Genomic DNA, 20,750 nt, shown 5'->3' with positions numbered 1-20,750 from the left:
ACAAAACAGTGAGAAGGGGAGCGCCGGGGTGACGTCATAGAGATCCACATCCACAGCAGCAGCAGGGGTGAGGTGACCAGCCGCTCATCCGCCGGTATCATGGCTTCCTAACAGGAGCAGGAACCGTCTGAGACTAACACAGGGATTTCTGTTGAATGCCCCACAGGTTTTCATCGACCTTTTTGAAAACCTGACGTTGGGACTGAGGGGCTCAGCCTCCCATTTCGTCCCGCGCGGCCGCCGCTGGGATCCAGGATATACTTTTAATTTTATTGGTGAATTTCCATTTGTGAACCGTGGAAGATGGCCGACCCGGCGGAGTGCACCATCAAAGTGATGTGCCGTTTTAGGCCCCTCAACAGCTCCGAGGTGACCAGAGGCGACAGATACATTCCCAAGTTTCAAGGGGAAGAGACCGTTATTATCGCGGTGAGTTGTTTTGATAATGGCCTTTAGCCGCTTGTGAGACACAGCCCACTGGCGCTGTCTGTGGTACGCCATTTTTGATTGTCTTGTGGCTACCGTAGTTAGCTTGTTAGCTAACGTTAGCATCGGGTTGACCTGTAGACCGCTGCGCTGTTTCTCTCCTGAGGCTGCTGCCTGCTTCTGGCCCAACACACACCTTTTAATTACACTTAACTCGTTACATGATAAGCTAATATTGCTGGACTTTCGACAGCAGCGTACAATGCGCGGTTTAAATTAGCTTGTCGACGTGCTGTTGTCGTTAAATATCACTGTTGCCCTGTCACGGCTAGCGAGCTGTCATTCAACAAAGCCACCAACACATCGGCTGGTTTAAATGTCGTCAGCGTTAGCCTGACAATCCTGCACGATATTCACTTCATTTCTTATCGCAACACAATGTTATGAGTAACCCTTCATATCTAACAATATATGCATTAATGGTGAACTGTTTGCGTCAGCATAACATGTCAACCAGCTTTGATTTCGAGGTGGCTAGCCCACTGTTGGCTAGCAGGCTAGGCCAGCTGGTAGTTGACAGATTAGCCGGCCTTGGCTAGCTAGCTAGTTTTAATACTGTGGCTTAATTAAAGCTAACATTAGCTAGTTGACCAGCTGACAATATAACAAGCCCCCATGTTGACCAAGAGCTCTTTAATATACCCCCACCAAACGGAACCAAACAAATAAACTAAAAGCCCAAGTTACAAAATAGGAGTCAGAGAATGTAAACATATCTTTGACAGTTATCTGCTGGTTAAAGATGATCAATTGGCCTGTAATATCTGGACACACTGCACTTAATGACCCAATCAGCAACATTTTGTTTTCAATTGCATCTATGTTTTAACCATGATGTACATCAGGGAGCCTCAACTGAAAATCCTGGTTAAAACATAACATGCATTGATTGCACAAAAATAATAAACTGTGAGCATAGTTTGTTGTCTTGGGTTAAGTGCCCCGGAATTCGGCAGACCCCCCAGCATTTGATAAGGATAATTGCAAGGGCACAGTTTCAACCTTGACAAAAGGAGGAAATGCCTTTATAAATGTCAGTGCCTCCACTTTACTGAATGAAGAAAGTATTTGCTTTGTGGTCAACTTGGTGTTTGTCATGCTTTGTCATCATGGGCTTGTACAGTGTCTTAAAAAGACACTGTGCAACCTGTATTCATGCCATTATATTCTGTAGCATGCCTTAAACATGCGTCAAAAAAAAAGTTTGGTATTTTCATATTCCTTTGGACTGTTAGTGGTAGTGGTAGTAAATAAAAAAGAAACGTAAGTCCGGCCTCACATCAAGTTGTGACATGTGATGTGCAAAAGTCAGTGGCGTGTCATTTAAAAACGGATCTGGTTAAACATTAGTTTTTCTTAACAACAGGCTGTCGTTCTCTTTGTGGACTTTGGTGTCCTCGTCTTATTTATATATATATATATATATATATATATATAAAACCTATGGAAACACGTCTACGGAAACGTTTTCCCCTGAGCTGCTGCTAGATTGAGGATCACTGCTAGAATTCCACATGATTATGAACATTGATGTACCAATATTGAATAATGAACAATCATAACTTACATCAGTGAGCACCAAATGCTGCAAATTTAAAAAATAATATTTATCTACAATCATAAAGGATGACTTCAGGCCTATAACCAATAGCATATTGTCTGTGCCCCTCGGACACAATGTGGCCCTGCCCAGTTCAGAATGCCAGTCATGTTTGTGCCCAAATAACAGTGCACATTGTGAGAGCTGCAAGAGCTGCAGCCCAGATCCTAGTAGCCACTGCTGGTGCATCTACTTTGGGATGTACAACAATATAGTGCCAGTAAGCAGCATCCCAGGCCTCTTGGGTAATCCCTCTTGTGTTTTCTCTCCTGGTTACTAGCTGTGCAACCAATCAGAGCAGGCAGTTGGCCAGGTGCTGGGCAATCTCTCTGGGTAGGGAGGGAAATTATGATGGTGATGTACACTTGCTGATGCTCTTGTCCACAGTTATCTCATATATCTTATCCATCATGGAGCAACCTAGGGTGTGGAACCTCTTATTAGGACTGAAGCCTCAACATCAATGCTTAATCACTTTGTCACTTTGCCTGTTGTGAAGTGAAGAAATTTTGCTTGTGTCCATAAAGGGAGTAAGCCTCAGTTTCCTGATAAGTGGGAATTGGTGTTGTTGCCGTGGGCCATGTATTAAATTTGGACGTAGTCTTCTGGTTTGCTGGCGAAGCTAATCAGGAATTAAGAATTTATTAAATACCCACTAGGGCTAGACTCCACTGGTTGCAGTTTAAACTCTGTTAGTATAAATGAGTAAATGAGGATTTAATGACTCAATCACTAGTGTTGCGTCATTCTTTAGCAATCATATTATTTATCGTCATTATTATTGTTATTAATCTGTTATATTTTGATAGATGGAGGGAAAAATAAAATTGGCCAAACTGCCCTGATTTCTAAAGATCAGCCTCAGTTGTAGAAAAAAACCATATAGGTTGACCTCTAGTCGTAACTTGCCCAGTTTCTCAAGCTAGTTTTGTCAGTGAAGTGTAAGTATGGAGCATGTGAATTATTCATTCATCCATTACCTTCCTGTCAGTTGTGCATGTTCAAGATCACCTCATTCTCCTCAGCTTTGTTGTTGCATCTACTATTTGCGTAAAGCATTCTGGAATGTCCTGCAACAGCAGGACTATACTTTTAGATACTGTAGAGGTGGATCTGCATGAGAGGAAAAAAAACAATTCAACTAAAATCATTTAGAAGAAATCAACTTTTTTTCCCCAAGCCAGCTGTGGACCAGGAAGCATTATAAATCCACATAGTCTTTGTGCATCATACAACTAGACTCACGTGAATGCTGGAGAATAACCCTGGACTGTGCCCCCTGAATAGCTTATCTTATGAATTGTCATAACAGGAAGAGTAAACATGACACAGCACTTGTGAATACATTTAACAATTATTTTCACTGTAATTTTATAATCAGCAAATTATCCTATTATTATCATAGATAACAAGGCGAATGGCAGCTCTTAGGGGGTTAATTGCTAGGATATAGCGAGCTGGAGTGAACTATCTACATCTTTAGATGCTGCTGGTCTCTGTTGCACCAAACTGCACTTTAGATGTGACCATCTTTCTGAGGGTATTGCAACAGGAGCAGTAGTCTGAATCCTTTTTCACTGACTGAGATATTAGTTGGTTTTTGCTTGATGTGAATTTGTTAACATGGAGTCTTAACGACTGTGCCCCAACCATGGCTGTCTCCAAGGTGACACTAGCTACTTGTGCTCAGCTTCCTCTTGCACTCACAGGTGTTTACACTGAACCTGTCCATTTGAATCCCTTGCCACTCAAACATTGCAAACGTTTTGCAACCTGCGGTATTGCATGTATTAGCTGTCTTGTTCAAAAGCTCCTAATACATCACATCCAGAACCCCACCCACATCAGGCTGGCGATGAGTCAGCTGAGACTTCAAACCTCCAAAGAAGATGGTGTGCCATCCAAGCTGAACCTCAGAATTGCATATAGCATCACTTTTTAATCCCAGGCAGTTGCCTTCCTAAGTCCATCTATTGATCACTCTTTCACTGTAAATGTTCTTTTGAAGTTTTGGCCAACTGTGGAATATCACAACCTTTGACGCAGGCTGGCTCTTAAGTGAGTGGGAAAAGCTCAGGGTCTAGATTAGTTTGTTATAAATGGTGTGCCAATAAATGCGACGAGAGAAGCTGAAAGAGGACGAGGATCCTGATTTTTACAGGAAAAGTAAAATGCTGCTGCCACCACTGAGGATGAGTTTATTTGCAAACAGTTTGAGACTTCCTTGTTTGAAAGTTGTTTACTCGTGCTGGGGCTGCAAGGCAAGCAATGGTTATTTTCAGAGTGTCAATTCATCTGTTTATTTATTCCTGGGTTAAGGTGTTACTATTCATCTATAAAAAGCAAAAACTGATGCTTGTTGTTTTCCAAACCTCAATAGACTATGACCTCAAAAAACGTGTTCTGTTCCGTCCACAGACCTGAGATATTGTTTGCGGTCATAGAAGAGCAAAGGAGCCACAAAATATTAATTTATGGAACTTGTAAAAACGTGATAAATGTTTCCAGCCCTAACTAAAACATTGTTTCCATTGTACCACTTTTTTTCCAAGGAAGGATTGTCGTTGCTGTCAAATATTGACAAAATGGCTGAGAAATATTTAAAACAAATAGTTGCGCACTTCAGTCAGGCAGGTATTATGAGAAACAAGGTAGAGAAGTTGTTTTGTATGAGCTCATGAAAAGATTTCTTCTCACAGGCCAGTGACAATAAATTGTAAATACTGAATGAAATATTTTATGAAGTAAAAAAGAAACCACATTTTCAGCTATTTCTGTATTCTTTTTAATATTTAATAAAGGGTGTATGAAGAAGAGTTGTGACCTGACTTCTCATATAATTTTAATGTCTGATTTCATGAATTTTATTTGATAGCATAATAGTTGACTGCAATATCATTACTGCAACAGTCTTTAAAACCAGGGGAAAACTAGATCTAACATATCTCGTCTCTTTTCACGACGCCAAATTCATGTTAATTAGCATTACAACTAACGATTGATTTCACAATTGATCAATCTGTTGATTATTGTCTCAATTAATCAAGTAAGATAAGGTTGTCCTTTATTTTTAAATGTATTATTAAGATAAAAAGGTAGTACTTGTAGACCAAGACCAGGTACTTGTTTGATATGTAAAATGTCAGAAAATGTGTTCAGTGTTTTTCAAACCTGGAAATGATGATACTCTCAAATGTCTTGTTTTGTCCACAAACCAAAATGATTCAGTTTTGACGATTTCTTCATTGTATGGAGCAAAGAAACCAGAAAATATTCACATTTAAGAAGCTGAAAAATCTGAAAACTTGTTTTAATGATACAAAATAGTTGACGATTAATTTAGTAATCAATTATTAAGTGATTAATTTAATGATGGTTGCAGCCCTGATGTCAGTACATCGTGTTTTGTTGTGTGCACAGAATATTGTCTTGAATAGAGTGCTGGGTGTTTGTATATTGTATCTGTCGCTCACTCTTCTTCCTCTTGTTTATTTCAGGGTAAACCATACGCGTTCGACAGAGTGTTTCAGTCAAATACATCACAGGAACAAGTGTACAACGCCTGCGCCCAGAAGATTGTAAAAGGTGATGTGTTCCTTTTTGTATTTTTTCCAGTATGTTCACAGCCCATGATTAACTTAACCACAACCACTTTTTTGAATCATTACTTCAACACACTCTGCTTGGTGTTCTATAGATGTTCTGGAGGGATACAATGGAACCATTTTTGCATATGGACAGACATCATCTGGTAAAACACATACCATGGAGGTAAGGATTAACTTTACTCATTGGACTCTCAACTGAAATGTGCGTTGAATGAAATCATCCATGTTTGTTCATAACATGACATTAATTTGCCCTCTGTTTGCAGGGGAATCTCCATGACACAGATTCAATGGGTATCATCCCCAGGATAGTTCAAGACATTTTTAACTACATCTATTCCATGGATGAAAATCTGGAGTTCCACATCAAAGTAAGACGAAAAATATGTTTTTTTGTTATCTGTTTATACACGCCGCTTTTGTTTTTATGCTTCCACACTGACCACAGTTGTGGCCAGAGGACTGCTCGTCAGTCCCTCGCTCGTAAACAAAGCGTCTCTGAGGGAATTTATTCTGTGTTGGGACAACCACTCACTTTTTGTCAAGAATGAATTTATTGGTATTTTTGATTATGTTACCCTCATTATGATGTTAAAAACAAACTAAGACAATGGTAGGCATGATGAGTGCTGGGAGTTTTACACACTGGCACCAACCGTTTCTCTCATGTCATCAGGCAGTGTTTTCACACACCATAGACCAGTGTGTGGAGTGGCTTGCATCTTTGTTGTGTTGGGCTGGCTGCTGCTGTTGCCATCCAGCCAAAAATAACCACTTTTCTTCAGAATGTCATGGTTACCAGACATTTTTCCCTTACGATAGTCTGCACGACTGTTTTAATGCCATCCATTCATGTTGTAGTCATCTATGTGGTTTGTCCCCGGGCAGCAATAATTGGAACATGTCCCATCTATTATAAACGGTTAAACTAGAGTTTAGAATTTTTGCTGGATTGTGAAATAATAAGGCTCTTCCTCTGTCTCATTTTCATATTTTAGGTTTCATATTTTGAAATCTACTTAGACAAGATCCGGGACCTGTTGGATGGTAAGTGGCTGTGGCACATTTCACATCTCTCGACGGAGCAAGCTGATGCAAATGTATAAAATATGGAGCAGGTTGGCTGCAAATATGATGCCATTGCTGTTATTTGTCAAATATAAAATGGACACTAAAGTGATTGGTCATAAACTTGACTAATGCTTATAAAACGTAAAAGATGAAAATACTCACATTATTCTTGAATCTTGTAGTTTAGTCTTTCACTGTTTGGTTCTCCACCGCTGTTTTAGTGAAGACTCCATTTATGTTTTGAAAGACGAAAATGCATCACAACGCTTGGTCATGATTAGATGATGGGTCTATGTCAAGTAATATGAACCTGCAGAGTGGAAGTTTTTCATTTGAAATCCTCAAAATTGGCCAGAGTGAAGGGATTTTCAAAGTAATTTCCTGATGGGAAATGAGCTTCCATGGATATCCAAGTCCATTTGAACAGTGTTGACCAGGGGTCATTTAAAAACTGGCAGTAGGAGGGGAAGCAAAGGCTGCATGTAATATTTGAAGTTCCCAGGCGTACAGTTTAATCACCATTTCTGAATTTTCTTATTCATCTTCTTAAGGACACAATTTGCTAAGTCCTTAATAAGTTCTAGGTTTTAAAGTTTTTACACATAATTTCAAACCCTGACTTGAATGGCACAGAACTGTTCAAGACGACATGCTTAGTGTTTTGTCCTCTGACTTGTTTTTCCCTTTTATTTCCAGTGTCGAAGACCAATTTGTCAGTGCATGAAGACAAAAACAGAGTACCCTATGTCAAGGTCAGATCTAGTCTGCTGTTTCACGTCAAATATCTGGTAAAAGCTGTTCGAGCCATTAATCTCACCTTGTGTCCTTTTCTTTTTTAAAGGGCTGCACTGAGAGGTTTGTCTGCAGCCCAGAGGAGGTCATGGATACAATTGATGAAGGAAAATCTAACAGACATGTAGCAGTTACAAGTAAGATACCATTCTGTTTTTACCAAATAATCTGTCTCATAAACACAGAGACTTTTTTTAACACAAAATTCTCCCTCTTGTAGACATGAATGAACACAGCTCCAGGAGTCACAGTATCTTCCTGATAAATGTCAAACAAGAGAACACTCAGACGGAGCAAAAGCTCAGTGGTAAACTCTACCTGGTGGATCTGGCTGGTAGTGAAAAGGTATGAAGCTGCAAAGGAAAGCTAAGCCACCTGTTATTGGCCCAATTAGGCATATCCCTTCTCATACAAGAATAGATCCATTTCACGGTTATTGTCTTCTTGTAATTCAGTTTTCTCCGACTCAGATTACACTTTGTTCTTTGTTTGACTGCACGGGATTGTGCTGAGGTTGTTGCTGTTTGTTCCGTGTGATTTTCAGGTCAGTAAAACGGGAGCGGAGGGAGCTTTGCTGGATGAAGCCAAGAACATCAACAAGTCCCTGTCCTCCCTGGGAAACGTCATCTCCGCTCTGGCTGAGGGAACGGTCAGTGTTTCGTCTGCTGCCATCGTGTAGATATCACGTTCTTCTGCGGGGTTTTAGTGCTTACGTTTATACTGTAAATGCTCTTTCACACCAAAATTAGTCAATAGATCTACTACTACGCTCATGACCGGAAGAACGTCTTAGTGTTGCATCTGAAAATGACATTAGATTTTGCATTGCTGCCCGAAATACAGCAGACTACGTAGAAATGACTTTGTTCACCCGGGCCTTGCGTCACAATACTAATACCTGCGTGCAATGCAGAGTAATATGACCTGGGAATTAATGCTGATTAAACTGATTCTCTATGAGAAAAAAACCTGTTGGAACTGTTTTTTCTAACTAGTGGGAATGGGGTGGTTTACGACAACACACTTAACTACCTTTTCTGTCAAGCTTTAATCTCAACTACATATCATAATGTGTTCAAATTTGATTTTCTCGTCGTCATCATCATCATCTACCTAAATCAGCTTATAAAGTATTGGATCAGTTCAGACCTCAGGTGACTCTTCTTTCATGTCAGATATGAGTTGATATTGCTGACTGTTCCTTTCATTAGCTCCACGGCCTCAGAGTGACGTGTTACATTTGTGAACCAGCAGCTTTTTTCATCTCAACCTTTTTTAACTATAATTTGAGGAGACACAAACTTTCCTCCAAGCAGTGTTTGACTTAAGCTATTCTGTACCAATTTCACAGTTTTCAATTTGATCAATGAATGGATTGTTCTCGTCCCCCTGCACTCTGTAAACAACCTGGGGCGGACGGCTGCTGATATATCTGTGAGGGTATAAACAGATGAACCATTGTACGACGCCTGGACGAGTGTACTGGTGTCTGAAGATTTATAGCACGGTGCCTCTGCTCAGCTACTTGTGTCAGCAACAGAATATTGATGCTTCTGACATAACTAAGCTAACAAGAGCTGTAAGATAAGTTATAGCACTCTGTTGGCTGAGTGCTGGTGTGACCACTGGCCTCGTCTTTGGTTTCAGGAAGATGGAGAATCAGAACAACACTTTGTTTCATTTGTTTTCTTATTACTTTCGTCGCTTTTTGGTAATTACCACAATTGTAGGGTTTCTCAGAGGAAATTGCGTACAATAATGTAAATGGAGGCCTCTCCTTCAAGCCAAAAATCAATCTACTTACACAAATGTGCCCTACACCAGCGATTTCAAACCTGTTTGACTACATGGACTGGGCAGAAGTTATCACATTTGTGGGGCTACAGAGCCGATAGTGTTCCATTACTGATGACATAATACTATACTTAATGTATCACCACTATAAGCCCTTGGCCTTTTTATCACAGACAAGGTGGTTATAGCTTGGCATTATGAGTATGAGTGGCTGACACTTGGGATATGGAATAAAAAGTTTGACATTTCTAAGGAAAAGAAAAATACACTACAACAATGCATGGATTTTGCGACCCAGTTCAACCAAGCCCAAGGCCCAATACTGGCCCAGGCTTGAGGAATGGGAACCACATCCCTAAACTACAGCTACACTCACTAAAAATAGGACATTTGCTATATTAAACAGCATCTGTGCTCCTTCTCCCCAATGAGGGTTTAATTGATTTTGGCAGTTGGTCAATGTTGATGTGACCCTATAAAAGAAGATGTTTTATGCATCAGTCAGTAATTTTATTCAACTTAACTCTCTAATATAGTTAGCCTGCTGTACTTGACTGTAGTCTCTTCTTCCCAGTTCATTCTCTGTATTTATATATTGTTCTTCTGTTCTTGTGTGATTGCCAGGCCTACATCCCATATCGAGACAGCAAGATGACCCGTATCCTGCAGGACTCGCTGGGTGGTAACTGTCGGACCACCATTGTTATCTGCTGCTCACCTTCCTCCTATAATGAGGCTGAAACCAAATCCACACTCATGTTTGGACAAAGGTTAGCTGTCCAGTTATATCATGTTTGAAGTGTTCTGTATTGTTTGTTTTTTTCTAGGACCTCAATATTTGAGTTCCGAGCTAAACCAGAGTTGAATGAGTCCATATGTGATGTCGATACTTTCTGAGAGACCGCAGCTAAGGTGGTAATATTGATCCATTTTTATTCTACATCCAGAGCAAAGACTATCAAGAACACAGTCGTTGTGAACATTGAGCTCACAGCAGAGCAGTGGAAGCAGAAGTATGAGAGGGAGAAAGAGAAGAATAAGACCCTGAGGAGCACCGTCACCTGGTTGGAGAATGAGCTCAACCGCTGGAGAAATGGTGAGGATATGCTCTATTTTTATTTTTTTAGATGAACTCTTTATGCTCTAGAATCTAGAGATTCCCCAAGACTGGGTCGTCAAACAAATCATTAGTTACTGATACTTCAGAGTTATGTGTGTTTTAGCCGCAACTTTATGCACAAATTTGCGCTTGTAATAATAAGGTGATTTGGGTCATGTTTGCAACGTGGGTCCCCCAATGTAGAAGGTTTGGGAAACACTGCTCTGAACAACATATTGACCATAATCTGATCGCCCACCTCAGGTGAGAGTGTGCCAGTGGAAGAGCAGTTTGATAAGGAGAAGGCCAACGCTGAGGTTCTGGCCCTCGACAACATACTCAACGACAAGCCAGCTTCCACACCCAACGTGCCCGGAGTTCGCCTCACCGATGTGGAGAAGGACAAGTGTGAGGCTGAGCTGACCAAGCTTTATAAACAGCTGGATGATAAGGTGAGAACATCATTCTAGGATTAGTAATACACATATTCTTATAACAAAAAACAAACACATTTGCTATTTGTTCTAAAGCTTTTGTCGCTTGATCTGTCATCTTATTTTTTTGGTTTTCTTTGCTTCATTATCAGATAGAAAGCAGAAATAAATAAACATGTTTTAGTTTTAGATGAAACAAGATATTTGAGAATGTTGTCATTTTAAGGTTTACTGACATTTCCGGAGACTCTGTGGACTGAACAAGTAATTGATTAATGTGGAAAGTAATCAACGGATAAATTAATTATGAAAATACTCATTGCACTCGCTGCCCTTGTGTTCTTGCTAATGTTGCTGTGTGTCTTTGAACATTACAGGATGAGGAGATCAACCAACAGAGCCAGCTGGCAGAGAAACTGAAGCAGCAGATGCTGGACCAGGAGGAGGTGAGTACACGAAGATCAACATGTGGCCTGGCTTTTTATCTTTGCAGACCTCGGATCTGTGGAAAGACTCAGCACATGAAACTGTCAAGTCATGTTCACACAAATTAGCCACAGCATTGAAACCTGGAACTGGATTTATTGTTCTGGCAGATTCAGTTCTTCTTTATGCTCACACGCCATGAGGATACAGAGAGAATGAATGATGGTTCTGAATGAAGATTTTTTTTAAAGGCCATAGATGAGCCACAACATTAAAGGGCCAGTGTGTAAGAACTAGTGACGTCTAAAAGTGAGAATACAGATTGTAACTAATGAAAGACTTGCATGCGTTATGGGAAGTATATTCAGTTTCTGTTGATTAACTCTCCTAATTCTTACACATTGCACCTTTAAATGCAGTGACAGGTTTTAATGTCGTGGCTGATATGTGTTAGTGTCATTCATTTCAGCCCCGTTTTCATGATCACGAAACATCCGTTACAATTTCAATTTCTTTTTTTTGCAATTACAGCGATTACTCATTCTCATTAAGGTCTTTCACAGATTTATACACCGTTGAATTCTAACTCCCTGCCTGAGGGCTTCTGACGCTTTCATGACTGTCGCACACGTCTGAAATACCAGAGAAAAGTCAGCAGGGCTGAACCCTGTTTCATAAGAGGCCAAATTACAATGCAAATTGCTTATTCATCCATATTATAACAAACACTGACTAATTGCTGCAGCTCTAATTACGTTTCTCACCCGTCCATGCAGCTTCTGGCCTCCTCCCGCCGTGATCACGAGAACTTGCAGGTGGAGCTGAACCGCCTGCAGGCGGAGAACGAGGCCTCCAAGGATGAGGTGAAGGAGGTGCTGCAGGCTTTGGAGGAGCTGGCCGTCAACTATGACCAGAAGAGTCAGGAGGTGGAAGATAAGACCAAGGAGTTTGAGGCCATCAGCGAAGAGCTCAGCCAGAAATCGGTGAGGCACTGTAATGCTTTAATATTAATGACTTACTGTTAACACGGACATGCAACGCTAAATTTAGACTTGTGCAGCCTCTAGGAATAACAGAACCTGCTGATGCATAAGTCAATTTAATGCTGCTCCAGCCTCTTCCTTTCTCACAGTATTTAAAACGTAATACATGCATAATAAATAAATAAATTAAAGCCAATGGTCACAGAATTTGACAGAGTATTTGATCTTGATTAGACTAATTATCCACTTGTACTGGTGAAATGCGTGACCTCTCACTTGGTGCCATATTCATCTGAGAATCTGAATTATTACTGGCGTCAACACAGTGTACCTCCCAATAATCTGCCTTTATCCATATTTTTCTATATATTTGATGTTTAAATCTTCTTTTTTCCTCTAGTCCATTCTGTCGTCGCTGGACTCTGAGCTCCAGAAGCTGAAGGAGATGTCCAACCACCAGAAGAAGAGGGTGACTGAGATGATGTCGTCACTGCTCAAAGACTTGGCCGAGATTGGTATTGCAGTGGGCAGCAATGACATCAAGGTACAGAGATTGTTTCTGCACTGTTACCATAGCAAAATAATGTTAGTGCAAAGTTACCATTTTATCCAGTTTTTAATTGGCTGTTTTTGGTCTTTTCCCTGCTCTTAACCCTCTTTTTGTTGGTCTTTCTAGCAACACGACGGAGGCAGCGGTCTCATCGACGAGGAGTTCACGGTGGCTCGTCTCTACATCAGTAAGATGAAGAGTGAGGTGAAGACCATGGCGAAGCGCTGCAAGCAGCTGGAGAACACTCAGTCAGAGAGCAATAAGAAAATGGACGAGAACGAAAAGGAGCTCGCTGCCTGCCAGCTGCGCATCTCTCAGGTATGTGGGAACCGCGGCTGTTGAGCGATTTATTAAAAGGTAATTAACTGTTTTGTCTGAATACTGAAGCTGGTTGTAATTGATGGCTAAATGTTAAATCAATCAGTTAGTTAATGAAGCATTAACACAAAGATGACATGAATTCTGGTAATATTGTTTAATAGTGTCTTTAACTTAAAAGGTTAGGTGTTGCTGCTGCTTGTTTGGATGGTGTGGTTGCATTTGTATGGTCTAACGAGAGCCCCCACAGGAAGTAAACAAGACGTTACTGCACTAATAGCGTTAGAATTTAAATATTCGATAGGGATGCACCGAAATGAAAATTGTTGACCGAAACACAAAAGAAATTATTATACCAGTTCTGTACCGTTGTTTTTTCTTTAATGTGATTTTATTCTTATGGCTGGGACTTGGTGTATTTACCTCACTAAAGTCAAGGCATTGCAATTATATATATATATATATATATACATACACATATAGTACATTGATAATAAATATTGGTGGCCGAATTTTTGGTGCATGTCCAATATTTGACATTGGTAGCTACAATTAACTTGACACCACTAAGCATAACTGAATATACACAAATCATTAGAATGTGTCATTATTTACTATCTGTTTTGTGTCTTGTTTCTACAGCATGAGGCTAAAATCAAGTCCCTAACTGAGTACCTGCACAATGTTGAGCACAAGAAGAGGCAGCTGGAGGAAAATGTTGACGCGCTCAATGAAGAGCTTGTCAAAATCAGCGCTCAGGGTAAGAGATAATTCAGCATTTTACGTACAATGACTTTAATCTGAAATCAGGAGCGTGTCTCTTCAAGTTAAGGCACAGTTGTTGGGACCTGCTGTGAAGGACTAATACTTTCATGGTGTTCAGAAATCTGACAATGAAATCTATATGTTTTTGTTTTACAGAGAAAGTTCATGCTATGGAGAAAGAGAATGAGATCCAGACGGCAAATGAAGTCAAGGTTTGTCCCTCTGCTCCATTAAACATTAATACCAGAGCAGTTTACTGGTGTAGAGCAAGGAATTTTACAGTGTCTTTCTTAATTAGTTTAAACATTATATTAAATTAGTGCTGCTATCAGGGCAAAAGAAATTAACCACAGAAAGTGAACATACATATTTAAAAAAACAGCAATAAGGGCATGTTCCAGCCTGCTGGTTTTCTTTATTATATTTTTGTAATGTATTCTTTGAAATAAATTTTCTGTACATTTTGTGTGTGTGTGAAATCAGGAAGCAGTGGAGAAGCAGATTCACTCTCACCGTGAGGCTCACCAGAAACAGATCAGCAGCCTGAGAGATGAGCTGGACGACAAAGAAAAACTGATCACTGAACTGCAGGAGTAAGGATTCAGTTTATGTCTAAAATTCATTCTTTTACTACAACCTGATAAAGGGTCATTTAAAATCACAAAGAAAGCAATGCATGTTGGCGATTTACTTGGATGAGGCAGTTAATAATGTTTCTCTTTCTTTCAGTCTGAACCAGAAGATCATGCTGGAGCAGGAGCGTCTCAGAGTGGAGCATGAGAAACTTAAAAGTGCCGACCAGGACAAGAGCCGCAAGCTTCACGACCTCACGTACGTTTACACACACAATTGCCCGAAATAGTGACTGCAACGGATATTTCATACAGCATGATTTTTCTCGTCTTTTCTTAAAAACTATGTTTTGTTGTTGTTCTTCAGGGTGATGCATGACAGAAGGGAGCAGGCCAGACAGGACCTGAAGGGTCTGGAAGAGACAGTGGTGAGTTTGTGTCTTTTTAAACATCTGGTAGTACATTTTCTTGCAAAAATGAAAAATCACTTTCAACGCCCATAAACTCATGTTAAACAAATCCAGCGTTGATCTTTGTCTTATTAAAGTCTTTTATATTTGACTATTCTCATCCCAGGCTAAGGAGCTGCAGACCCTGCACAACCTGAGGAAACTTTTTGTTCAGGATCTGGCCACCAGAGTGAAAAAGGTAACGTTTTCAATGGTTTGGTTCCATCTGATAGTTAAGAAGAAGAACCTATTCAAATCAAATGAAAGTAAAGCAGGTATATGTCCATTTCTGTAGTAGTAATCATCGTGCTTATTTGTTGTGCAGAGCGCTGAGATGGACTCGGACGACACAGGCGGCAGCGCTGCACAGAAACAGAAAATCTCCTTTCTTGAAAACAATCTTGAACAGCTCACCAAGGTTCACAAACAGGTAGGGGGGACTCGCACATGCACATGCATCCCAGGATGATTCCCATCCTCCAAACAGTTTGAAACCAAGACATTTTTGTCAGGGGTGCATCGCAATTGGCAACTAAAAAGTGTGTTAACTGTCCCGCAGCTGGTGCGTGATAATGCAGACCTGCGCTGTGAGCTTCCAAAACTGGAAAAACGTCTTCGTGCTACGGCTGAGCGGGTCAAGGCCCTGGAGTCTGCTCTGAAGGAGGCCAAGGAGAACGCCGCCCGCGACCGCAAGCGCTACCAGCAGGAGGTGGACCGCATCAAGGAAGCTGTCAGAGCCAAAAACATGGCCAGGAGGGGACATTCGGCCCAGATCGGTTAGTAGTGAAAAACACGACAACAGTCTACTTGGTTTAATTCAGAGAGGGAGGTCTTTATTTCAGCTGACCGGCATGAACAGTGTAACAATAAAAAATCTTGAATCCAATTTCAGCCACAGATCAAACTTTGTCTGACATTTTACTCTTTCTTGGATTTCTACGTACAGTTTAAAACTGCAGTGCCTAAAACATTAGCACCACACGGCATAAATGCTTTTTGTCTCCCCCTGATGCATACAAACATTACACGCTAACGTGTATGCGGAGTCACTGACAGTCACTCCTGTTGGCTCTGGTACAATTTTATTTCACTGACGTGTTTGGGTCTGTTGTAGGTATTGGCCAGAATCCCTGTGAGCTCAGCTGTTAGGTTTGACATTTGTGTAAAAAAAAGAGTCCTAAATCTTGTCTTCATCCCACCGTCAGCTAAACCCATCCGACCCGGGCAGCACACAGTGGCGTCTCCCACCCACCCCAACATCAACCGCAGCGGTGGAAGCTTCTACCAGAACAGCCAGACGGTGTCCATCAGGGGAGGAAGCACCAGCAAACCAGACAAGAAGTAAGTGGACCAACAAAACGTCACTGATGCTGTTTTCAGACATGGAAAATTGGGTTCATTTAACATTTTCCAGAGTTTGTCATTCACATAATGACACATACAGGGAGAGATTGTCGGCATCAGATGCATTCACAACAGTAGGATATCTAGCTTGAGCATGAAGGAGGCAGGACAAGGGCTCACATGGACATTATGCTGAGACTTATCTGAGGAGACACAAATCAAAGTTTCATAAACTCCTGGACAACTGAACTTTCATGTTTTGTCTCTGTTAATGCATCGAGTGGCTGGATAGAGAAAAAAAGAGAACTTCACGTATTAATCACATGCCACATTTAACTAGGTATAATAAAATGTACCGTTGCTTTATTGAGACTTTTTTTATTGTCTGGACCAAAATGAGTGAATCACTGTGATAATGGTGAACTGGAATTATATAAATATGCTTAGGATTAGTAAATATTTAGCCCTGTAACCAACTTTACAGAACACAGACGCAAATTGATGACGACACAGTACACAGAGGAACTAATGCTACAAATGAATGACCAAAAAAACCATTGTAATGTCTAATAATCTCAATATATCTAATAATGTTAAAAACTAAAGTTAGAAAAACATATATAAAATATTGTAAAAAAAAAAATTTTAACCAAAAACTATTACAGACAGTATCAAAAAATGTTGCAGTTTCACAAAAAAAATATATTTTTTAATTGAAAATTGTTATATAGTAATATAATGTAAAAAGAATCTTGTAAAAGGTCACTAGAAATCATGAGAGTGACTGTCAGGCTTCCCAAAATAAATCACTGGGAGTGTATGTTAGTGAGCGAGAGGGCACTTTTTGAGTCCCTCACATGAAATATTAATGATTTTTCCCATTAACGGCCATCCAACAAATAGAAAATCACACCAATAACTTTATTGTATGAGCTTTTTTATCACACTGCCCAGTATTACAAATTGTAAAACGTCCCATTTTCGAAATATGATATTGGCTAACGGTGTGTTTTCTGTTCATCTGCAGCTGAAGAGCAGTGGGATCGAAGGACAGCACCACAGAAGAAGAAGAAGCCAATGTCATGCCCCCCTCGCCCACCCCAACAACCTGTCATTCCATTACAGTAAAGAGGCTCCTTGTCGCTGCTTTGGAGCCAAGAAGGAGTTTCTGAATTATAAATATATATATATAAATATTCCTGGCCTGTACAGCTCATCCTCTTCACCACCTCATCCCCACACTCTCCCACCTCTTTCCCTCCCCCCAATTCTCACCATGACTGATCTCCTTTTCTCTCACTGGATATAGTAAATAAAAAAGAAAAAGAAAAAAGAAGACAAAGATAAGTTTAAATTTGCAAAAAGGCAAGATTATGCACCCTTGGCAAGCGAAACTGCGCCTGACTCATAAAATGTGTAGCGTGGGTTTAGTTTTCATTTTTAATTTGCACAGTGTCTTGTCATCTGTCATCATTGTGCAAGTAGTTCTGCACTGTGCCAAGCTGAATGTAATGGTAGCAAGATCCGGACACACACACACACAAAAACACCTGAATGGAGACCCTACCAAGAGAAATAGCTTGACCCTATAGCCTAACTCTGTACATTTCATTATTACTATTATTGGTTGTTAACCACACTTTTTTCTCTGGCTAGATTTTACATGCTTCTTTAAGGAAAAACAAAAACTACCAAAAAAAAGAGTACAGTTTCGAAATTGACTAGATAGTGTCGAGCACTACTGTTCCGTTGTGTTTTATTGTACAGATATAAAATTGGCACCACTGCACAAGCCTCCCTGGAGAAAGAGAACTGGATGGGAATCTGGTATAAAAGAAGGATTTGGAGAAAAGAAAAATCCACGATGTAAGACAGTGTACTGTAGATGTAATGAGCTAAATACCTGTGGAGGCCCACTGTTTTTATCATTAAGTTAAAAAGGAAAACCTATACTTGTTGTTGGTGACTTGATGAGAAGGATGTAAAGAATGTAGGACAGTAAGGAAAACAGGAGAAAGATCCTATTAAGGAAACAAACTTCCACCTTTTATGCTAAGTAGATAAACGTATTGTTCTTATTCCTCTCAGTGGTTAATCATGCTGTATCAATGGACGCTATTTATCTCCCTCCGCACATCGGGGCACATACACTTCAGGCGCTCGTCCTGTCTTAGCTGGGTCACTGTCACTCACTCTTCTCCCCTCACTTTTATATTCGTGTTTTTCAGTCCCCCAATTATTCGTCCGATTATAGAAAGTCAATCGGAACGGCATTTAATCAGTGATTTAATTCATTAAAAAAAATGAAAAGAAAGAGAAAAACTCCAATGACCTCATGACCACCTCATTTGTGGTGTGTGTTAGCAGAAGTGATGACATTTACGAGGCTCCTTGAACGTGTCGCGTAGCTCATGTCATCCCCTGGAGTTTGTTTTCTTGGAGTGCAGAATTGCCAAGTGAAGTTTGTCAGATAATTCCCACGCCCATCCCTTTATGAATAATCCATTTTCATTCTTCCCTCCCTCGAAAACCACACACGACTCAAAACACTCTTGTCATTTTTCTTTCCAACTTTAACCTTTTCCGGTTGTAAATTTGCCCAAACCTTGACGTGTCGTTGCTGGTTTTATTTGCTGTATCTTTTCATTGTTGGTAGATACATATTTGAAGGGGGAGCAGCGGGCAGACGGGCAGGAGGGTGATGTCGATGATGTTGGACCCTCGCCGCTGATCAGCCAATCAGGAGAGCAGGGTCTTAAAATTGCACAATTATCTGTCATTATCTGGAGGAAGGGTTTATTTAACAAAAACTTAGTCAGGGGTTGTAGGATTTATTATGTTTTGTTTGTTGTTTTGTTTTTTTTAGTGTTCTTAATTATAATTTTTTTGTCATTTTAATTCCCACCTCAGCTTTTTGTTTCCCCTCTTGTCTTTAACCCTGTGGCGCCCCGGTACAGTGGCGCAAAGATCTCGTTGTGATTGTAATCCCAGCACGAGAACACTAACATGTTGTGCAAGTGCAATATACTGTAAAAAAAAACAAAACAAAAAAGCAAAACAAAAAAACACTGAATATCAGTCGGCTGGCAGGTGTTTGTGAGTAAACCGTGGTGATCCTGCCATGCTAAGTTCGGCTTTGTCCCGCTCCTCCTCTGTCGGCTGCAGTTTCACTAACATGGTGTATTTTCTCTTTGAGGGCTTCTTGGATTGATCTTGAAAACAAAATGGTATTTTTCCTGCCAACATTCAGAGATGAATTTTCTGAACACGCATGGTAAACTTTGCATTGCATATTTACTCTATATCGGAGTGCAACAGGGAAATCATAGAAACCTCATTTGGAAAAGGACACTTTGGTTTCAGACCGGGGGAACAAATGTAGCTGGACATGGTGGAGGAGGAGAAGTGCGGCTTTCTCATATTAAAATGTCGTACTGCAACCTGTCATCTCTGAACAGGAAAGTCCAGTTTAATAGCACTTCTTCACAATATCTGCACTCAGAAAAAAAACTAAAAACACTCCATGTGTGTCTGTTTTTGACTGGAACTTTAAAAAAAAAAAATCCAAAGTCATGTTCATGAAACTGTTGACGGCAAATAATTTATGTAGTAATAATTTCTTTCTATGAGCTGCCGAGAGGAGTAGCTCCCCGTGTCTATGACAGGACAAGTGTTTGATGTCTATCGATAATGGTTTATTCCCTCTGTGTAATCTTCTAGATTAGCTGAGCAGCATCATGGACCTCAATCATGTTGATCCTTTGACCTTTCACCAAAAAAAAAAGAAACCGTGATATGAAATATGGGGAATACATAATAAATAAACAGCAGAGAATATTATTGATGTTGTTCCTGAATTAATTTGAATTTTGCATAATTCTAAATAATAATAAAAAAAACAAAAGTGTATCCACTTTTTTTTATTACTGTGTAATAGTTGGTCAATTTTTAAAAGGACAGTTTTGAGGATCCATCAATGGACAAAGGTACTGGATCATTCCTGGAGAACTGGGACACAATGGCAGGGCTCTGATACGGACGGAGATGGGAAGTTAATGAGATCACAGTTTTGGATTGACTGCATGATGTAAATGTATGTGTGATTAAATAATTATGAAAAAAGTGCCCCAGCGCTCATGTGGCCTGTTTTTGTGTTGGGTCAACATTTTTGTTCATTGTGTTGTCATAAACCAAATGATGTTGGAATATTGGGAGTCAGAACATATGGACTGTCTTTCATTTTGGATGCTTTTAATTTGGAAGTGTTTAAATTTATAGTAAAAGTCATTAAACTGTAGGGACTGAATATAAAGTTAAACAGCTACCACTTATTTGAGAGTGTTATTTAAGACACTATACTTGGACAATGAATAGTTCAAAATGAATTATAGATCCACATTAAGTCAGTAATAGATATTGGTAAGGGCATCAGATGGTGAGAGAAAAAAAGAAACCTGCC

General features: G+C 40.1%; 1 protein-coding gene across 1 annotated transcript; it reads left to right on the top strand.

The window, feature by feature from the left end:
• The first annotated feature begins 70 nt into the window (after positions 1 to 70).
• On the top strand, positions 71 to 20,416 carry LOC122772142 (kinesin-1 heavy chain). The gene is made up of 26 exons (XM_044029873.1): positions 71 to 429; positions 5,584 to 5,671; positions 5,784 to 5,857; positions 5,961 to 6,065; positions 6,693 to 6,741; positions 7,462 to 7,517; positions 7,607 to 7,694; positions 7,778 to 7,902; positions 8,102 to 8,206; positions 9,976 to 10,121; positions 10,299 to 10,447; positions 10,715 to 10,902; positions 11,262 to 11,330; positions 12,087 to 12,293; positions 12,694 to 12,837; positions 12,970 to 13,161; positions 13,804 to 13,921; positions 14,083 to 14,138; positions 14,410 to 14,519; positions 14,656 to 14,757; positions 14,866 to 14,926; positions 15,075 to 15,146; positions 15,273 to 15,377; positions 15,507 to 15,723; positions 16,153 to 16,288; positions 17,319 to 20,416. The coding sequence occupies exons 1-26, from the start codon at positions 304 to 306 to the stop codon at positions 17,320 to 17,322; spliced, it is 2,892 nt and encodes a 963-aa protein (XP_043885808.1). The 5' UTR covers positions 71 to 303; the 3' UTR covers positions 17,323 to 20,416.
• The last annotated feature ends 334 nt before the right edge of the window (positions 20,417 to 20,750 follow it).

The sequence above is a fragment of the Solea senegalensis genome, linkage group LG1 (genome assembly GCF_019176455.1).
Source record: "Solea senegalensis isolate Sse05_10M linkage group LG1, IFAPA_SoseM_1, whole genome shotgun sequence".
Taxonomy (NCBI): domain Eukaryota; kingdom Metazoa; phylum Chordata; class Actinopteri; order Pleuronectiformes; family Soleidae; genus Solea; species Solea senegalensis.
The sequence above is the reverse complement of the archived record's forward strand: the minus strand, read 5'-3'. Positions and strand labels throughout refer to the sequence as shown.

What these genes read in the sequence shown, in the direction of transcription:
- LOC122772142 (XM_044029873.1), top strand. Translation starts at nt 304, where the DNA reads ATGGCCGACCCGGCGGAGTGCACCATCAAAGTGATGTGCCGTTTTAGG. An exon ending in ATAAACAGCTGGATGATAAG is followed by an intron (nt 10,903 to 11,261) that starts GTGAGAACATCA and finishes TGAACATTACAG; the next exon opens with GATGAGGAGATCAACCAACA. An exon ending in AAGAGCTCAGCCAGAAATCG is followed by an intron (nt 12,294 to 12,693) that starts GTGAGGCACTGT and finishes TTTTTCCTCTAG; the next exon opens with TCCATTCTGTCGTCGCTGGA.